The sequence below is a fragment of the Fulmarus glacialis genome, unplaced genomic scaffold (genome assembly GCF_000690835.1).
Source record: "Fulmarus glacialis isolate BGI_N327 unplaced genomic scaffold, ASM69083v1 scaffold5149, whole genome shotgun sequence".
Taxonomy (NCBI): Eukaryota; Metazoa; Chordata; class Aves; order Procellariiformes; family Procellariidae; genus Fulmarus; species Fulmarus glacialis.
Window position 1 is genome coordinate 44,454 of NW_009232510.1, and position 22,173 is coordinate 66,626.

Sequence of the window (22,173 nt, forward strand, 5' to 3'; positions counted from 1 at the left end):
CAAATTGACATAATTTTTAGTTTCATTACCTTTTTTAGCTGATGGCACTGTACATGTGTATATAGCTTCAATTCCATGGGTATCCAGAACAGAAACTCCTGAAGTAGCAATGAACTGTTGAGTTTTATGATGAATATGTCTCCATAATGCAATAGCTGAAGGCTATGCAATTTTACATTAAAGAAGCCTGTCAACTGACTATTATTTAAGACGTCTTGGTAAAACCTTATTTTTTAAAATGAAATGTAAAAGAACTGACAAAATGAAGAAGCTCAAAATATCTGTTAGGTTCAATGTTGCTTTCTCTTTAATAATTTTATAGTTATTTTATAATTATTTTATTTTTTGAAAGAACAGAGTAAAAATCCATTTTATGTCTTACATACCTTAACTATATGCGATGCTTTTGAAGGGTTATATAAGAAACTGTTTTCTCATTGGTTCTTGGCATAACATCCATATCTTTGAAGAACTTGTCCAACAGAATTCATAATTTATGGAAGTCTTTTGGTTGGTTTTGTCAGGTTTATGCTTGGTAGACTTTCATACAAAAATCAAAAAGCAGAGGTAGTTTTTTTGATATGTGCTGTATCATTATTAGACTTTTCATACAGTTGAATTAGTATCTTTATTCACTTTAAGCCTATTAATCTACTTTATATTTACAAGATGTAAAACTGCACAAGTCATATCAGTGGTAGCTTAACCTTCTATTTCAGAAAATAATAGTTCTGTTATTTTAACATTTGAACACTACTTTTGTTTCTGTGGTATATTATCAATATTTTGTCTGAAGCTTTAGATGTTGCCGGTGTCTTGGAAGTCTCAATGAAACGAGACAAGTCCGGTAAGTCAGAACAGAAGGGTAATTTCTGAAGACTAGAGTTAAGCCACCTATTAAATACTTTTGTACCTGTGGAAATTTGGTTAATTTGGCTTAATAATTAATAGTTGGACTGTGTAGTAGTGAACTAGTTTTCCCTGTTACAGTTATACTACAGTTTATTGCATATGGGAGAGTGGATTGTGCTGGGCAGCTGTATGTTCCAGGCGGATGGAAAGAATTAGGATGGTTTGGAAGGGTGTGGAAACCTGGTGTTTTCTTCAAATAGTGCACAACGTATATAATTCAGGATTTCTCTGCATATACATCAAGCAGAGTCTTATTTTATACTTTTTTCCAGAATGGTGTGGGTACTGTGATTCATTAAATTAAGAACTAGTTCAAGCTGGATTATCTAAAGGACAGTGGATCAATGCATAGCTGCTCTTCGTAGCTACTCTTGCTTTCACTTGCGTGATCAGGTCCTTAGGACAGAGTTTCTTCAGGATTTGCCTTCTGCACCTTCACAAACTTTCTAAAGCTGTGCATGCATTTTCCAGGTATATATGTGCATATGTGTGGGGGTGTTTATAAGCAGAGTTAAAGCTATACATCATTAACATTCTGCCTTTAGGAGTGATTTAGTCTGTCAGTACAGAAAAAAATGTCTTTTTCTTGAAATATTATAAAATTCTCTATATGGCACTATCTGTATTCTCTTTAAACATAAAGGGATTTATCATGTATCTAGTGCAAGGTCAAAAAGGAGTTTTCTTTATTTTTCTGTTTTCAGAATCTAACAGTGGAAATTCCTCCATTTAGCTATCCACAGAGAAAAGGCACCCTATACCTACTTACTACAAGTTAAGTTCGAGCTGCCAAAGATTTATTCTGTCTGAGGATTCAGATTAGTGTTTTCCTTTCTTTCTCCAGAAATGAAAGACTGCATGTGAAAAATCCTGTCAAGCCCAGTTTCGCTTCATTGTTCCTCAGTCCATAAATTTTTCTTTGTGCTGAAGAAAATGTACATAGGAGGTGCTGAAGAGGAATGAATTTGGCAAATATTACTAACATATGCCTTTCACTAGGACATAGTTCAACTTCTTATTCTATCACTCTTTGTTTGAAAATTGATCTGCAGTCATACAGGAACTATATAAACTGTACCTTTGGCTTTTTGTTCTCAGCTAAATGGGAACAAGAAATACAGTTTTCATCATTACATCTCTCTGTTAAAACAAAGGTTTTTCCTCCTTTGCTTTGGCCTGTTTTCAAGGTGATATAGCTTAGCATTCTCAAATAAAATAAACAGTGAGGGTTATAAGCAAAGGCCTTCATGATTTTCAAGTCAAGGGTCCAAAAGTGCCGTGTAAGAAATAACAACTTGCTTAGCAGAGCCCTTCAAATCATATCTGTTTCAAATATGAATAATAATGAGAGGTTTGCTGTATAAGTGGTATTGTGTATAAATGAATATAATATTTTCTTTTCTGTGTATGCACAAGTGTTGGAAATATTTATGAGATAAATTTTTTTTCATCTTTCTTCACCTCCTTGTCATTCAGCTTTTGCCAGAAGCTACAGTTCAATAGTGAAGCAGAAATACGGTACCATGTTTTGTTTCCTATCAGCTGTATCACTTAATTACAGTAGAATCTTGCTATTATACTAATACAGCTGAATATTATTCTCTGCAGCTCCATTTACCTTCTGTAGCGTAGGCATAGTAATATTTAAGTGCTCCATGGAGGTGCTGTTAGGCTTTGTTAGTTATGAGCAATATTTTATACTCCACGTGGAAGAGAAGTGTCATGCCAAATGAATGGAGTTTTGAGAGACGCAGACATTTTTAGCAGTTCCCAGCAAGCAGGACAGCACGTACCCCCTGCAGCACAGGAGTCCCTTTGCGATCGGTGGGTGTCCTGCCTCCCGGTAAAGTGTGGTGAGAGCAGCCCATTGCTGCCCTGGGTCTGGTGAGTTCACCTGTGGCCATGCACTGGTAGAGGGAGAAGCAGGAAGGATTTCTTGTGCCTTTCTTCTCAGTCTCAAACCCTCGCTAAACTGGCACCAACTTTGCTGAAGTGCTTTGAAGTCTTTGGCTGGAATGTGCTGTCGATGTATGGAATGTGTTACGGATGTATGGAATGTGGGGGATATTATTCTTCATTATTATTGTAGACTCAAGCTGCACTTGAAAGGCGTTGAATGTTGACTGGGTTAAATTCAATTAAATATAGTGGCAAGGATCTTAGGCTGTCCTAGATCCCCTCCCCCGCCTTAATATGAAGTAGTACAACATATAACTGAAAGTTGATATCAAGTATTTTCTATTTTTTAATACAATAAGCCCTTAAATTTATTAGATCAGAAAAAGTTTCTCCTAGAGGACTTCTTTTCTTATGCCAACCAAGAGGTAAATAATTATACTCCTAGCTTTTAAAATGCATGCTTGCAATCAATTAAAACTTTCATAAAGGAAGTTTCAGTTACTTTTAGATAAAAAAATTTACCCATGGAAACAGAAGTAATTTAGGGGCCTGGAGGAAGGTCAAGCTCATTACCTTAAATTCTGGAAAATGCACTCTAGTGCCGATAAGAAAGAACACACCGCTGAATGGATTAAGCTGCTTATTTGTATAAGAATACAGCAGTTTTCATTGAGAAAATGTATTGTACAAACAATCCATATACTTCCATGTCAGCAAGTGTGAGGCAGGTGCACAAATTAATGAGGGATATAAGGCATGATTCTTCTGACAGCCTATGGCACACAGGCAGATCTAGGACAGGTGTTCCAATTAATGAGGAAAATATATTTGTGCATGGGGAAACATCCCTTTTTGTGCTACAAAAAGGACCACGCACATGTTTCATAATGGAAGGAGCTTGGGACTTCATTCACTTGGGATCGTGACTGTATTGTGAAAGTGAGAAAGCAAAATAGCCCTGCACTGTGATGTGTTATCACATTAGCAGCTTTCCATTGCATCAGGTAGGACAGAGGAGTTTGTCTTTCACTGCAAAGATGCAAAACTTGCCACCTCGTGCCCTTTTATGTTCTCATAGCTCCTATGTATTGTAGTGATGAGGGCTGACGCTGTTGCTGGAAGGTAATGGATTAACAGCTGAAAAAAAAACCCCAAACCTGAAGGAACTTTTCAGCTCATAAAGCTTTTATGAGCTGAAAAATGCTTGTGGGGGTGTTGTTTAACAGTGGTTGAGGGGATGCTAGAAACATAACTCCTGTCTGTATCAGGAGTAATTTGCACACCTGCATTTTTTGGAGACATTTAAAAGTCTTAGTGAATATGTTTCAAAGTGCATATTGGACCCTGGGACTCACACCAGCTCTGTCTGGTTTCTTGTCCCCTCCAGCTTTGAACAGAACAAAATTGCAGGAACTTGTGCTTTGTAGATGTGGAATTTTATGGAAAGAGGTTACAAACCTTTGTGTTTCAACATGTAATTCTCTGACATGCATATTTCTGTCTTAGCAGTGTAAGAGGGCATGTGAAATTTTAATGAAATGCAGAATGGTAATGAGTCATAGTCATAAACCTTAACAAAGAAGGCAGAATAGAGTCTTTTCAGGTCCGTCTTAGGCCTTGTCTTAAAATTCACTTAATCCTGTTGTCTTCACAGCTCCTTCTGGAGGGCTGTCCAAGATCGTCATGGCTCTCTTTAAGTCTGATTCTAATAACTAGACTGAATTGCTTCTTGGCCAGTTTATACCCATGTTTATTCTTGCCAGCATTGTCTTTAGCTTGAATAGGTCTTTTTTCTTCCTGACACTTATCCCTTGATACTTTTATTTCTCTGTTCAGTTACAGAGAATAACCATGTACCCTTTCAGCCTTCATTTTGCTAACTTCTGAGAGGAATGTGTGCGTGGGAGAGTGGAAATGCGCTGGGAGCATGCTGGGAGGAAAGGCGCTGGCTGTGTTCCGGAGGCTGTGGGTTTCGGGTTGGTGCTATGACCAGACCAGATGATGGTGTGGAGGGACAGGAGCAACGTGCCTCGCAACACCATTTCCAGGCAGCACCTCACTTGAATAGAGCCAGCTTAAAAGTGTGCAGCATGTAGGCTTGTATCTGTCTGCACCTGTACCCACATTGTTCTCTTTTAAGTTATTTTATTTATGCCCACTGGCAAATATCTATCTGGACACTGTTCTTTGTAGTGTATACACATGTGCTACGTGCAATTTTTGGTGTACCTTTCAAAAGTTACATCTATTAATTATTGTGTTAGAGAGACTTCTGCTGAAGGTGAGGAGACTTTGTCTTTTATGTGCTGAAATTACCGTTTGTTTTTTCTCAAATGAAAAGTATATGCTACTGAGACCTATTGTTTATTCATAGGACCTATTTCAAATCAAAGTTTATTGTAAAGGAAAGATGCTGTCTTGCATTTGCTGCATTCTGGTGCTTTATGCAGTGACTAATAACACACTCAAGTGTATGTGTATGAATAGGACTTTTCTGCCTGTGCAAGCTGTTCAGCTTTCTTAACAAATGATTAATTCTTGATATCACTGTCATGCATTTAAGAGAAGAAGAGTTCCAAATGTACCTTAACATTGCAGTGAGCAAAGTACCATTTGATTTGCAAGTACATTTTATGCATTTGGACGTGGTGGTCTGTGACCACAGTTTATTGGTATTGTGCAACTAGACTGACCTGAATTAATTTCTGGTGGGATGTTGATGCAATAGTAAAAATGGCCTCACATGGGCTGAACCAACTTCCCATCTTATTAAATGCAAAATCTCCTGTTTATTTAATGGAGGGCTGGGCTTGTCTCCTTATTGACTGTAATGTTCCAGCTGAGATTAAGACTATGGCAGCTGCTGCTCCTCATCAACCCTGGAGAAAGACCACATTCCCTGCTGCCCTGAGCATGCTGCGGTCAATGGTCATGGTCTTATTTCAGTGTTTGAATTAGTAACGCGGTCTTTCCTGATAGTATTTTGTTTTGAGCCCCGGGCTTGTGTGTTCAGCTAAGAAAGAAAAACACCTTGTGGTTTTGAAACACATTTCCAAATGAAATAGGTTTGTCAATGTCCGATAGCTACTCAAGTAATTTTCATACCCTGAATGACTGAACTCTCTGTTATTCATAAAACCTGGCATAGAGACAGCCAAGTTCTCGTTTTGTCTAGAGTAACTGAAGTGTTAAATGCTAAGTAACATGGCCAGATTCTGATATCATCTTCCCCAGTGTAATGACACCATAGTAATTCCAATGAGGTGATTGAGAGCAGAATTGTTATGGGGATGTGGGGATGGTGGGTGTCAGAATGTCTTCATAATGTTTACAGCTTCTGGTTCATTCTATAATTAGGTGATTTTTTTCTTCAGAACAAATTTGTGTCACATATTTAACCCAAACTGATAGACCTGTTGCTTAATTAAACCAGTTGGAATTTTTCTATATTAGAATACTCATGTTGTACTGGTGCTGTGGAGGGTTTTTTAAAATAGGTTGGACACCATCACATATAAATCATATTTAAAATGCAATAGCAATGATGCCCTGTATGAAAGCAAACCCTAGTAAACAAGTAACTGTAATAAATTCAAGCTTTTTGTACACTACTTCTTTTTCCAAAACAAAGGAAAAGTAAAAAAAACAACCCCATATCCAACAGAGCTGAAACTTGATACTTAGAAAGTTTCACAAGAAGCTAAGACTGTGAATTAATAAGTAGTCTTTAGGCCACTATTGCTGGCTATTCCTGAAGACTTATTATAGAACAATAATTTCTTTTTTCACTTTCCTTTATAGACTTCCATAGATACATGGAAATTAAATACTGTTCAGAGGATGGCTATACATTCCCTGCTGTTTTTGCATTGTTTCCAAGGAAACATCTCAGATCTAGACATAAGGATTACGCATTTCTGGCTTTCTTATAGCTCTGTGTTTATTCATGAGAGAAATGAAGGAATTTTATTCATAGGTACAATGTAGTTTTTCATACTTCTGTTGTGAAGGAGACAAGTTATTTTAGAAGTTTTGTTTACATGTGGAGAAAGTCTTAAGAAATCCTGTTGCAGAAAAGATGAGCTGTCTTTTACGTGGAAACACAATATGAATTAATTTTTTTGAGGAAAGTGGTTTTCTGTACCAAAGTTTTCTGAATGTATCCAGATTGTAGCAAATCTTAGTACTTATGATGAGGATATAATCTTTTTTGTCTCTTTCAGAAAATATTATCTATACCATTTTACTTTACATGATTCATTGGATACAGTGAAACTCTTAGTGAATACAGGATGTGATTCTGGAAATGTAAATAAAGATATTTTTATAAGTGGCTCAAAGGCTAAAGTCCTTACTGGAAAGTCATTCCCTTAAGATGGGTCACTTGATAATTAGGCTGATAATAGCACTTTGAAAATATTTGTTGGCTATTCTTCCTTTCTGAGTATGTCGTTTTCTGTGGTCTTTTTTGAAGTTGTTCTTTGCACATTTTAGATTTAATGATTGAAGTAATCCTTGCTAACCCAGCTAGTCTTTTTCTATCTCCCTCTTTTTGCAAGTGTTTAGATGATAAATTTGATCAATAATATACATAATACCCGCTGGTGTCTTTCAAGATACTTGTGAATTATTTCCTGGCACAAGTCAGGATGTGTTCAGAGTGACTGCTGCATATTTTCTGTCGCCTTTGGGAACATGGAGCAGAAGTCATGTATCTTTTTTCTATGGAGTAATTCACATTTTTTAAAAAATTACTCAGTGAATTGTATTAGGACTTGTCTGACCAGTCCCATATTTGCTTAAAAGAGGGGAACTCTGTATAAAAAATTGTATAGAAATTTCTCTTCATTAATGATTAGAGCTGAAATCCCTGAGGAGGGGAAATGCAGTTGGAATTTTGTTCCTGATCAGGAGCAATCTTATCTTCCAGCCGTCCATGCCTTCTTTGGTATTACCTCTGCTGCACTTCGTTACTTTTTTGTTACCCAGCATTAGCTTAAAGAGTGCATAAGAAACATTAATTTTTAACTTTTTTAACCATAATCTTGGATTTTTCATGTAGTACCTCATCAAGTGAGAGTGCCATAGTTTCAGTGGGAGGTTTTTGGCATTAAGAAAATAATTTCCATGTATTTGATGTAATTTTTTTGCCAAAATAACAACAAAGAATATGCCTATATGTACGCAGAGTGGCATTGGGATTTTTTATAAGATTTTATTGTGGGATTTTGTCTAAACTATTTTTTTCCTTTCTTGGAAGTGGTGAGTGAAATGATTCTTGGGTTACTCATGCATTTACTACTCAGGCTTATAGTGAGTTTCCAGTGACATTTTTAGTTAAATATTAAATATTACACGCAAAACTCTTGAGACCTTTAGAAATGCTGTGTACACGTGGTCCAACTGACAGGCAAGGAAGACCACAGGGTATATCTTCTGTGAAACCAGATAGTAATAATGGGGTTATAATGGTGAGTGAACCTGGAAAAAGCTTTTGAGTGGTCCTGGTGTCATTTGCCTTAGTGCACGTACTCCTTTTCATGCTTGAAGAAACCAAAGTTAGTGTAAGTTCCCACAGAATTTCTTGGACTAATCATCTGAACAACAACTAAATTTGGTTGATTTCCTGCCATCAGGAAGAAGGGCATTCATGTCAAACTCATCACAGTTTGGAAATTACTAAATTGCAATAGGTAACAAAGACACTGATGTTTGGTTTTGCTGTTTGTGGGTGTTGGGTATAGAAGTCCAGCATTGCCAAGAGAGAAACACTGCTGGGCATTGCAGTGCATGTAATTGATAGCAGTTTAGCATGGTATTGAGTTACCAGGATTACCTAACAGGGCATGAGATAGTTGTATACTCTACCCTATGTAAAGTAGAAATACTATGAAAATCAATGAAGCTGAAGTATTTCTATGTCTCCAAAATGTTACTCAAGCATTCATTTGTTCTTACCTTAATTGAATTATTTGGCTTCTTGGGCTATACGCTTTTCTTCAGTTTATTCAGTTATTAATTAGTTTTATTAATTCTGAGTCAGTAGCCATATAACCATGTTAGTATAGGATGGAGTTTGTGCTAACAGGTTTATAGTCAAAAGTCTGTCCCCCTCTGCCATTTTTTTAGTGCTGCACCAAGCTTACCACAGCTAGACATCTATTTTTAGCTATAGTTGGTTGAAAACTTTTGTTCTCAAGTATTGTCCAACAAAAATGTCTTTTTCAAAAACCAAGTGTTTCTAAAAACAAATTAATAGTTTTCCAAAACAAATGTTCCGTTTTTGCCAAGAAAAAAAACCTAGATGGAAAAAGTTCTGGTTTTAAAAGAAAAATTAAACCATTTCCCATTTTTATATATGCATGTGATTATATGGTTAAAAAGAAGCTCATGCTCTGTGTGCGTTATACGTTCTTTTCCCAGCTACGAGCAATGAAATGGTTAAATATTTACAGGTATACTGGAGCTTGCCCTCAGATAAGTCTTCTCCGGTTATAAGCTTATTCTAGAGTATTTGCTGCATCAGGCTTCCTTTTCTGCTCTGCTCTTCTTTCTATTTCATCTGCTGTTCACATGTCTCTGCAGAGTTCAGGAAAGTGTGAGGATCAAAGGCACCCCTAAAGTTGATCCAGGTAGAAATTATGTATCAAAATACTGTTTAGTACTTAATTTTTGAAAGGCTTTCAAGCATGTGGCACTGCCCTCGTTTTCCTAAAATTGTGTCTGAAAGAGAGAGTCACGCTTGTGTCATTCCATTTGCAGCAGTGAGGTTTTTACAGCCTTATGTTGGTCTAACTGAGAATCCAGTTTATCCCTAGGCTGCTTTGGATGTTTAATACCCAAAGCAATCACGTTTATTAACCCCTATAGCTAAATTTCAAAAATTTTCAGCTTTTTTTTCCACAAGTCAAGGGATGATGCTAAGAATACTCCATTAAAATTGCAATTACAGAATCCATTCTGTGTCTTCTGAATAATACTTGCAAAGCACGAGGCTTAGATCTATGTGCAAAAATCCATGTGCCATGTATGTCAATATTTATGTGCATAATCACTCTAACTGTATATTCTAAAACATGTATTTGCATTTAAGGTATTATGAAGATACTTTAGTAACTTGATACTTTAGTAACTGCTGTAGTAACTCAAGTAATTTTGCACAAGCAGATGGGTCTAGACGAGGGTGATTTGCCCCACAACGGACTTTTCCAGCAAAGCTTTGGTTGTATTCCAATGAAGAAAACTGAAGCTTAAAAAAAGATTTGCCATGACAGAATAAGTGTATGTTGCCACATAATTAATAGCTCTAAATATCTCCCCAAAAGGAGCAGGGACTGCAGTCAAACAGTGTATCTAATCAGCTGTGATGTTGAGTGCTGGCTGCACGACCAGTGGGCTTGTGCAGACATTAAATTAAAAGTGTGCTTATGAAGTACTTGAAAGATGCCTGGAAAATTGTAGGAGATAAAATGTCATAAAAGCATCATGATAAGTGGCAGTACAGATACATAAACTTCCCCAGATATCTGTAAAAAGAGCATTGTGGGGTGGATCAGGTGGGGTAATCATCATCGTAGCTTTAGTTCTTTGAACAGAGTTATTCAGAACGAAGCCATTTTGCATAGGGAGAATCCTCCTGAAAATGTATGTTTGGTTTTTTTCTTTCTTTTCCTTCCTTCCTTCCTTGCTTCCTTCCGTCCTTCCTGCCTTCCTTTTTTCCTTTTTCTTCTTTCTTTTTCTTTCTTTTTCTTTGTTTTTTTCTTTCTTGCAAAAAAACGCTCTTCCTTCTTTCTGTCTTTCTTTCTCTCTCTCCCTCCCTCTTTCTTTCTTCCTTTCTTTCTTTTCTCATAAATATACAGCCACATATATAAACACTGTTGTCTGTCTTAGAGCTTGAACACCAGAATATTTTCTGGTTTAGTTTTGCCACATAAAATTCCTCTTTTGAGGCAAATTACTTTGATTAAGCAAGTAAATTTTAGCACATGCCTACTATGTAAGCCAACCTTTATTACTCCTACACTAATATGATATCAACCTAATTTTTTCCAGAACTACCACATTACGGAGTATACTGGAAGTTTGCTCCTAAAGCCAAATATTGTTGACATTACTGGAGAAAGGGGCAGGGGAAGGATTATTCATTACAGGCCATTTCTCACCTGAGCAGCCACAGGAGCAGTCAAATGGTGGACATCTGCTTCGACATTGTAATTGTAGTATTTTGACTTTTGCCCCAAATTTTTGTTGTAATGAATCATTTTTGGTTCTTCTGGGAGGGGACACTCTCTTCCCATGTTAGTAGGGCCGGAACAGTTTCCTTCTTGTTCCGTCTGTGCAATGGCAGAATCATTTGAGGTTGCCACAGTGTAATACGCCGTAAGTGTAACCAAGGGGTGGCGGTGAAGTGGACTAGGAAAGGGCAAGACCTGTTGATATCTCAGTGTTTCTACCTCAGTCATGGAATACCACACATGAGATCAAGGCTGAAGTCATTTTGGTAAGCAGTTGCTTTCCTTCCCAGCCAGCCCTTCTGTTTACTGCCTGATCTGATGAGTTGTCCTGTGGAGTTGGACTTTTCTATATATATATCCAGACAGACCAGCTAATCCAGATACCGTGTGACTGCGCAGTCTGAATTTTTGCTTTGTTTAGGATTTCAGCTGGAGAAAATGATTTATTACTTGCCAGTTGTTTGTTTTTGGGTTGTTTAGCCCTGCAGAGTTTTAGAATTATCTTCTCCATAGGCAGTAAGTAAAATGTTGTCATTGGAAAGATGCTCGTGTCAGGGACCGCTCAGGAGGAGACACCGCTGGCTGGAGTATCGTTTTGTTAATGACATATTGGAGTAGAAAGGAAGTGGGAATAGTTGTCCTTAGAATATTGTATGACAAATATTCAGTCATTATCCAGGCAACTATATCCTGCACTTGCTGGGCCTTAGACTTGACACTGCAACACTGCCATTTTTAACAACTTGACATTTTACTCAATCTGTTTTTTCTTAACAAGTTTACCGCTGCGCCGGGGGGGAACACAGGAAGCAATGAGGCTGAAGGAAACGCCAGAGATTGCCAGAAGGTTTCATGATATGCATTTATAATAAAACGGTTCCTTTATTTCTGACATGGTTTTTGCATCATCATGTCTATTACTTTAAAATCTGGCAGGCGTGTTTAAGCACAGCCGTGCAGGCCAGAGCTCTGTGCAAAACAGATGTCCACATCAGCGACATCCACTTTCCACAGGTGTTTCTGGTCATAGCCAACAACTCTGTCAAGATGGAGCTTGGGGGAATGGTATAGCTGTAAAAAGGCTGCAGTTTAGGAACATGCCAGCAATTGATACTCAAGTTTTCAACAGGGCTGTATCTTGCATGGAAACAGAGATGCCCAAATATGGTAAAGCAGACTGGATAAGTTAATTTGAGTAGGCAAGACTGACCACCCACCTTGAATTACTTTCAACTCCTACCCAGCCAGCTGTGCAAAAATTATTCTTTTCAAATATTTTCTTCCAGAAGTTTACTTGAGTATTCGAGATTTTTATGCAAAGTCAATGATTTTTTTTTTTTTTTACTGCTGATGAGATTTTAAAAATGCAAACTTCTCTTCTGACTGTCAGAGGGAGAACAAAATGTAAAATTTTGATAAAATTTAGAAGGTAAAATAAATAAACCTATTGAAACGTGCCCTACATCCTTAAGCATTTCTAAAGGGAGCCAAAGTTAACAAAACTTGTAGAAATGTATATCCAGCTGGGGAACATTTTAAAGTGAACTAAATAAAATCTTTTGTTTATTTAGACTGAACAGTAATCAAGAACTGGATTTTACTAGACCTCATCATACATACTAGTCATGTTAATGTGAGGCAGAGGGATTAAAATAATCAAAAATTTAATTATTTCTGGACCTTTCTTTGTTGTCTTTTACTTAGGTGTGTGTAATAGTAGCCATGTTTCTTTAACACCTTAGACCAGCTCCTTGGCAGTATTCCCACCTTTTCCTGACGGGGGAGATGGGGTATGCCTGAAGCACTGTTGCACTTTGACCATGCTTAGGTAGGTTAATGATATTACAAGATGGCACAAGTTAGAGGAATTGCGTATACGAAAGGCTGACACTTGGAATTTTCCTTTAGCAGGAAATGTCTGTATTTCAAAATCTTATTTCTTTTGAAATGAGATGAAAAGAACAATTAAAAAAATCCCTTTTCTATGAAACAAAATGGCCCAAAAGGTGTTATCAGAATGTTTTGTTTCTGTAAAATTGAAGTTTTCTGTTCCAATTTAAATGTAATATTTTAAGGGGGGAAAAAAGCCCTAAATATAAAGGTTTTGAAACAAAAAAAATTAAATAGTTTTTTTGTATGGGGGCCATCTTGTCAGATTGCTTCTTTACTTCTTCAGTATGCTTTTAAAACAAAATATGTTCAATGAGACTGACACATTCCTGTGGAATTGGTTGAGTTTTGTTTCGCTGGAAGAGTTTCAGCAAGCCATAGACATAAAACTGCTTGAATCCACCCAGACTGCAAATCTGGTCCGTGGCACAGCTGTGATTCAGGGGAGTCAATATATGACATAAAGTTTTTTAAGTCTTTCCTCATGCTAGATCGTCTCCCAAGCCCATAAATGAGGCTTCACTGGACTTTCAGAGGGTTTAAATAAACCATTTTGAACCTCTTCTACTTCGAGGACTCCTAAATATTTTCCAGATGAAGTGGAGACACCTGTTGGCTGAATTTAAGTCTGCTGACTGTAGGCTTGCTCTTGGTAGGTCACCTTTGCAAACCTGTCAGGAGTGTCCCACAAATGTGCAGGGATTTTGAGATAACAAATTAAAGCCATTCGTTTAGGTTATTCAGAGAGTCTTAATCCAACACAGTGTGCATGTTTACTGGATTATTCTGTGGATCGTCTGTTTGGATCCGCTTTTCACAGCAGCTTCAATCTGCAGCAAATTCTATGAATGTACGAAAATGAGGAAGATAACAATTCATGTGTCTGTCTTCGGTCCTCAGTGCCGTCAGTGTGCTTTTCATAGCACATTTTTACAATCCGTTCCTGCAATGACTTTCTCAGAATAATGTTTTTTGAACGAGTAATGGTCTAATCAATAGCTGTTATGAAGCTTGAGACATCTGACTTGTCATTTAACAGCCTACCTAAGCTAATAGTCTGTTTTTCCATGGTGAGCTGAACTGTTGTGCTAACTGCTAGGTATTAGGTATTTTGCTTGTCCCCTGATCCTAGTCCCAGACACCTCTGGCCTTGATCTTAGAGCATCCGATCGGTTGGAGGTGACGTCTAAGGCTGTTGCCAGGGAGTGCAAGTTTATCATCATGTGTGTGACGGAAGTCTTCTGTAGGAGGTGATGTCTGTGGTACAGTGCAGACCAACTGTAGTAAAGAAGAGGAGGCATATAAAAATAAATGTAGAGTACATATCTGTAGGGAAGAAACAAGGTAACTTAACGTGGAAAACAGAGTAGTTAACAAGTATCCACTGGGGGAAAACCCCCAGATTTTCTCAATTTTTATCTTAAATTAAATTGTTTAATGCTTTTCTCTCTGAGCCAGACATTTTTGATTTTTCTTGCAAGTTACCACATTGCCTTTTTCACAGTCACCAAATGTCACATTTGCAGAAATTTGACAAAAAAGCATATTTCAATGACATTTTAGTCATACTGTGGTCTAAATTCTCCCTGATATAATTCTGTTGAACCCAAACCCAAAATTTTCTGTTATCAAGTGCAGGAAGAAATTTGACTAATGCAGACTATTTTGTTTTTTCATGCTAACCTGTGTTGTGGTTATGGGTTCTTTGTAGTGAATGTTATGGAGTTTGTGATAGTATCACATTATGCAATGAAATGCACGCTTTCGAAGCAGTCTGAAATGTTTTTGGTCTTCTTTTTAAATTATTTTTTTCTTTTTAGCTCTATTCTAATCAAAATATAGGGCCTGACTCAAAGTCCACAGAACATTTTATTCACAGAAACTGTGAATTTCATGGGTTTATCAGACCTCTAATCCTCCTACAAAAGACTGAACTCTGTTACTTCTCACAAACAACTCAGCTTGGAGTAATAAATGGACAAATTGCAGGAATCTATAGCTGAAATTCTGTTATCTCTAGGATGCCAGATTAGATGTTAACAGTCCGATTTTGAATAAGGCTTCACAAAACCGTGCTAAATCCGTAAGTCTTCTGAATGAAATATTTTGTTTTTTGAAAGTTTGGAAAACATCAAAATCTGTTTTCTATTTAATTCTCTATTAATTCTTCTTCAGCTGCTTATCTGAAAGTTTTTGAGAGAGAAAATGCTTTTCACTGCCTGCCCCTCAAAAATGATCTTGGAAAAGCCCTTTAGGGTTCTTTGTAGAATATTAAAAGTCTTCTCAAGAAAAAATGTTACTACACATTACACATTTTTAGGATGTGCAGAAGTTAGTTTGTCCATCAATAACATAGAGGCAACTTTTATATTTGATCCAGTGAAAAATTGATGTGGGTTTAGAACCAATTGTCATTAGAAGAGTTGTAATGGAAATTAGTGCCACCTTAGTCAGTCGTTCTGTGGTTATATGTACTAGCAGTCAAGTCCTCTTGTGGCTAAAAAGCACCCTGTAGCCAGAGGGATTTCCATTTCTTACACATAGCTGACCGTTACTGAGATAGATGCCTATTCCATACAGGTAATTTAAAACATCTAAACATATTAAATGGATTAAGAAACACTCTAGGCTGCATATATACCCATCCACCTATCTATTCCATCTCTATTTCAGTGCATACCTCATCACTTTCCTCAATAAGAGGCTTTACTGATAAATCTCCTTTAGGACTTGTTTGGATAGGCAGGCTGAACTGACAACCCTTGGTTTTACTACTTTTTAGCTACTTGTTTTTACTTTCTTTTTCTTGGAGTCATAGTAACAAAGCACCTCTTTGAACAAGTGCTCCTTTTGGCTTGTTTGCCATGATAATGTGTGAACTATTGATAAAGGAGCCAAACTCCTTTAAAGTTCTCATTTCATCTCTTATTAATAGTCTCAGGTCTGTATGTCTTTACCTGCAGCTGGAATGGACATGAAGATAAATAGGGGCAACACATGTCAGCTGCATCTAGCCAGTTTAAAACTGTTGCAAGTGTTCGTGTGTCTGCCCTAAGGGTCTAACAAACCAGTTCAACAGATAAGGCTTTTTCTCCTGTATTCGTATTTTATGGTAGCTCTTAGGTTTTCATTCTAGTGTCTTGTTTATTCTTAGAGAACAAGGTTGTATGTTATGTGAGCTATATTGTTACATAGATTATTGGCCATCTCTGGGGTTTAAGAGAATTTTCCATAGCTGTTAACTCTGAGCATTGGCAGCTTGATTGCTAACACTGAGTAATCAAAGCTCTAGAAAGGAGAAGAAATTCTAATTAAAAAAAAAAATTCAATTGGATTCTTTACTATTTTCTTAAAAGCTGGTTATTCTTTTATTGGAAAAAAAATCAAAACAAAACGACTTAGTATTTAATGAAAGAGTCTCCTGAAAGTTTATTATTGGAGTATCATACCTTTAACTAAGGTTCTTTTATGTGGATCTCTGTGGCATGTGAGATCTTGAAAAAGCTAACAAAGTAAAAGTAAGGTCTGATAGAGATCTATGCGTATGTAAGAATTTGTATATGTCTTCTAGGTGAATTTGGAACAGATGTTGTTCATTAAATTTATTACCTACCATAAATGATTTAGCGTGAGCTAGTAATTTGAGGGACTCCCAGGTGTGCACTGCTACAAAAATAATACACTGGTCAGAACTTGTTTAGTCATAGTACCCTCCTACAAATTACAGCCTATCCAGTCCCATCCAGGTTTTATAATTTTTTTAAATGTATAGTGCTGTGCAAAAGCATGCTACAGCTGTGTATGAAATCATAATTAATCCTTATGCCACATTAGTCTATATACCAGGTTATTTACACATATTCCTTCTTAAGCTGTGCACAGAGTACAAACCATCTTTCTTGCCCATACACATTTCTATATGTAGTTTTCTGGTTCTGTATGTTGGTGCAGTTATTTTATAGTGAATTTACTGAGAATCAGAAACTCTCAAAACTCCCTAGCAGCTTTGACTTGCCATTCCCCTTTCAGTTATTAAATTCCCATGCATTTTTTTCATTTGCAGTTTTGAAAAGGTGTACAATTCTGTGTCAACTAGAGCTTCTATCTTCATGAAAATATGATTCCTCAGTATGACTAGCATTGCTGTTAGCTAAAATTTGTGGATTCTGAAAGTGGTGTTCTTAGACATGCTTCTCCATGTCATATTGCAAATCTTGGCCAAATAACTGAATTGTTGGTTTGAAAGGGAGATCTGGGAAGACTCTGGGCTGCAGAAGCTGTATTTTTCTGAGGCATTGGGCAGCCTCTGTAAATGTTTCTAACCTACTAGAGGAAAGAACAGGGAGAAATTCTCTGTGTACGAACATCGCATAAAACTCCCAACAAGAACAGCTGAGGGAGAGGGAAGGAGTTTCAATTCTGTAGTCATCTAATAGAGCTGTCATAGCACAAAGTAAACACAGGGCTTCATTGGGGCAATATAGAATAGCCAGGCAGAAATAAGGTTAAAACCAACCTTTTTTTGTTGCACTGGGAATGCTGAGCTTAGTGCTGTGCAAACTGAATATTTTAGTGGAAATACACAATGCTGAAGGTGACTTATTCTCTGTAAGGCTGGCATGGATCTTAATTTTTCCCAAGTTGTTTAACAACTAGATCAAAGTCTCGGATTCAGGGCACCTTATTGCGTGTTCTCTGTAAAGCAGAGCTGAAGTTGCTACTTACTCTTCAGCTGGAGATTTAGCAAAATGAAGATTCAGTAATACTTCGTAAGTTTAGCTGTAAACACCGTGAGATATTAGAACATTAATTCTCAATAGAGTTGCAATGACCTTTTCAAGACCCAGTCAATTTGCACACACAAAACACCCCAAGCCAAAGAATCACAAGCCTTTCACAGTGCTTTACGTCAGTTTAATGTGATTTAATACATTCTTTTCCAGAATGATCACCTGATTACTCTGTCTCTGAGGGGCCAGCAGTCATAGAGGTTAAATGATGTTCATATGTAGGGGAATTACTTCAAACTAATGAAATACTTTACCTGTCAGGTTCTCATTTTTTTCTGTCTTGTAGATAGTTTTAATGAGGAAGATTTACTTAAAAATCGCGCTCTGTCATATACTGGGTATGCCAGAATACCTGCAAATATTCTTTGGGGAGCAATCGTGGCTGACAGCACTGTAAGACAGGAGTCCTGTAAATTGGTTCAGATCCTCTACTGGCAGATGTAGACAAAGCTCCATTGGCTACACCAGTTTACACCAGCAAACAGTAATTTTACTTTGGACAAAATGGTTATAAACATAGACTCAGAAGAAAGATATATTAATGGAATAAGATTTCAGCACAAAGTTTCCAGCTTCAAGTCAGTTCACCAAGCCTGAAATTTGGCTTTTTTCTGTGTCTGTTGTATCCCTTTTTTTTTTTTTTTTTTTTTGAGAGTAGCATCTATTTTCTGGAACAGAAGGTTTGAAGTAATGTTTGTGCTGAGAGGGCACATTTAAAAAGTGTCTATGGAATTTGGGATCATAAATCTTAGAGGAATTCATGAGGGTTTCTGCAGCTAAAACCTCGTCTACTTAGAACTTCCTTCCTCCTTTTTACCTGCTTCGCCACCTAGAAAAAAATTTGAGAGATTTGTGATCTGTGGGAGTGTGTAAATAATTCAAAGTGAATGGTAAGCAGAAGAAAATAGCTGGACTTTGCTCATGTTGCTGTCTGAATGGTGACTGATTTTTGAATCTGGGATATTTTTTCTTATTTGCTTCATAATGCTTTATAATGCCAAATAGCAACAATTTTGTAAAGTAAGACTTTATTTACTGCCCTACTGTCTAAGTGTAAAGAACAGAGCAATTGATGTAGTTTTTATGGTGTTCCTAGTAATCTGAATTACTCTATACTGAGGATAAATGGAGTTGCACAGGCATATCCTATATGTCCTATTTTATTTTAGACTTTGCCTTGCTTAGCTTTGTCTAAGTTCAATTTTTTGTAAAGGTTAGCTAGTGTCTCAAATCCGTGAAAGCAGTTGCTGCAGGTTGGGACCAGCGTCTTTTGGTCTAAAAATGACTTTCATCTTACCCATTTCTTATCTGTGCTGAGTAGTGTAGGATAAGTTAGCTCAGGTCTGGGTTTGGGACTAAACACGCATGACAATTGACAGTATTACATGATCAATGTGTTCAATATACACAAAGGCTTCAGCTAGAAAGTGAAACACTGTGGAAGCATTTAACTTCATGTCAATAGAAGAACACACTGAATTTACTATGTTTCATTTTGAATTTTTTTGTTGTTTTTTTTCTCCAATGGATTGCTTATACTTCATATGTCTACTATAATGCGCAACCGTCGCTGTCACTTAATGATTATGAAAAGCTCTCTTTTTTTTGCAGATCATCCGGTGAATGAATTTTTGGATCTGTTCAGTCGCCACATGCTTCCTCATGCAATAGATGAACCCCACATTGATGCAGAATCAGCTCAGACTGAACCCTGTACTTCAGACTCTGTGCAGGATTCGTCTGAATATATAATATTGGATCCTTTCTTTCCAAACTTTATAGAGTTTGAAGAAGAGGAAGACTGTGAAAATACTACTGATGTTACAACTCCTCCAGCTTTGCAGTTCATAAATGGAAAACAACAAGTTACTAGTGCACCTAAGAGCACAAAAGCTGAGGAGGCGAGAAGTGACCAAATTGAAAGTGTTGCACATTCCAAAAATGTAACCTTTTCTCAAATCAATGAAACAAACACATTTATAATACCTGAAACTGAAGCTTCTGGTACTATGCAACCAAGCAAAGCTGGAGAAGTAATAGGGGCATTTGAAGTTACACAACCGACAGCAGATGTTGCAATGTTAGAACCTGTTTATAGTGGTGAGTCAGAAGTTGCCACAACAGATAAATCAATAGCCATTACTTCTTCATATCAGCAGCCTCTGCAAAAAAATAAAGACACCGTAACATGGCATGGAACAGAGGAGAGCTCTACTAAAGATACAAAAAACTTGCTTTTGATTACTAGCGAATCTTCTGGGGATGGCTCCACCGAATCTGATTTATCCGGTTCTGCCTTATCAGAAATTGTGACAATGTCAAGAAAGGAAGATGATGAAAAAAATTCTGGTATAACTTCTGCTCCTGATGCATTTACTGTGGAAAGTTCTGCTGTAACTGCTTCTCTGGATGCAGTTTTAAAAACTACTGTGGTAAGCATAGGTGTGAAGAACCTTATTCCAGAAGAGGTAACCCCTGCTCCAGGAGAACATGATAAATCAACTATTAAACTTAATGCAAATTCCCCTGTTGAAAATCTTCTGGAAACAAGTAGTCATACAAAGCCTGAGATGAGTGCTGCTTCTTTTATGGTTCTAGAAGGCTCTGGAGATGTAGAAGAGGACATCACTATAACTTCGGCCATGACAATGGAAACAGCAGTAACAGAAACACTTTCAATGCAAGATATTTCTTTGGGCTCTGGCACAGTACTGCCAACAGAAATTTCTGTAACTGTTTCAGGAATCACCTCTGCTTTGCCCAGAGGAATAAGCACTCTCTCTTCTGCTTTTGATCAAAGTTCTGAAGTAACCGTTGCCACCAATTCTGTGTCTGAGTATATTACGGAAGAAGTAGTTGCCAGCTCTCTTGTAACTGAAAAGAATATTGAAGATGAAAAAGAAATACAGACCACTGTTTATTCAAGTCAGGAAAATTCAGCTACTGCTGCAGAGGGAAATTCAGAGTTGAATGAACTTGGGAGCACTACTAGTGAAGTCAGACCTGTAAGTCAAGAGTCCAGCACGCTCAGAAAAACAGTAACAGGTACTGTAAGTTCTGAAATAAAAAAGGTCACCACTGCTCCTCTCTTGAGAGAGAAGAAGCTTTTTACAAATGAAGGATCAGCTGAAGAACCAGCAGACATAATTTCAGGGGGTCCCACAAGAAAAGTGGTAAGTACTGACTCCCTGTTTATTGATCTGGGTTCTGGAGACAGAGATGTTATCATTGAGTCTGCTACTTTGACTTCAGTTCCACTAAGGCCTGTCACTGAAACACAAACAGAAAAGCATGAAGGAAACATTTACAGCATAGATGATGCTTCACTGAAGAATGCAACAGCAGAATATGAAGAACATACAAGAACAGATGAATCAGCAATATCAGTTTCAAGTACTGGGTCAGATGGCTTGACAAAGGAGTCTGGAGTAGCAAGTCAGATGTCCCAGGATGTGTTTAGTACAGGAAACCCAGGAGAACAAAACCAGGAAACAGAACCAACTTACACAGCTCCTTCTGAAGTAAAATCTAGTCCTGGTTCTAGAAAAGAGATAATGTCTCATGTTGCACCAGGAATTAAAACTGAAAATTTAGAAACAGATGAGGTCACGTCACCTCCAGAATCAGTGGTTAGTAACAGCCCTCATGACATCATGGTGACACATGGTACTGGCAGTATAAAAGCAGTAGCTGAATCTACAGAGAACAAAAATGCAAAAGTTAGTTCTTCAACTGTCTCATTAGGCAAGATTCTCCTGATTGAGCATGGCTCTGGAGAAGAATTCAAAGGTGACAGCAGTACCACAAAACTAATGTCTAATGGTCCTACTGAAGAAATACTTGGAAGTCATTTCTCATTTATTGATCAGGGATCTGGAGAAGCAGACACATTCATTGAATCGTTTGCAAAACCAGCAGTTTCACCCACTGGGAGACCAGAAATACGAGAGAAGTACGACAAAAAAGTTGTCAGCACACCTTCTATGGATCATGCCTTCACTACTGAACCTGATGATCTAGTCACAATTACTGAATATGAAGTTACCACGATGGGAACTGTAACTGACATAAGAATGGAAGAGAAAACAGTTGATGAACTGACAGTGAGAGCTTTTACTACGAAGATTCCTTTGGTGGAAGATATAGATTCTGGAGAAGACAGGCCAAGGGAAATTTCACCAAAAGCTATAGAATCTTCTGAAGAAACAACAACAGACCCATTCTTTAAAAGTACACAGGCTAACCATGAACATCTGGGATTTTTAAATGTTCCGACTGTCAGTCTGTACTCAGAAGAAAAGGAATTAGAAACAGAATCTGTTAAAAAAATACTTTTGCCATTTAATGATTACAGGGTAACTGAGTCTGTAAAGATTGAAAGGAAATACATAAGCTCTCCAGTTACAGATACAGAGCAAGAGGAGGAGTTGGTACAAAATATTTTCCCT

General features: G+C 37.4%; 1 protein-coding gene across 1 annotated transcript in view; it reads left to right on the top strand.

Moving 5' to 3' along the window:
- The window catches only part of LOC104081981 (versican core protein-like), a gene marked incomplete at its 5' end in the record, with an annotated part of 97,125 nt that overhangs the window by 40,815 nt on the left and 34,137 nt on the right, over positions 1-22,173 (top strand). Inside the window, 1 exon segment of the mRNA XM_009584917.1 lies at positions 19,337-22,173. Coding sequence (XP_009583212.1) covers positions 19,337-22,173 — 2,837 coding nt within the window.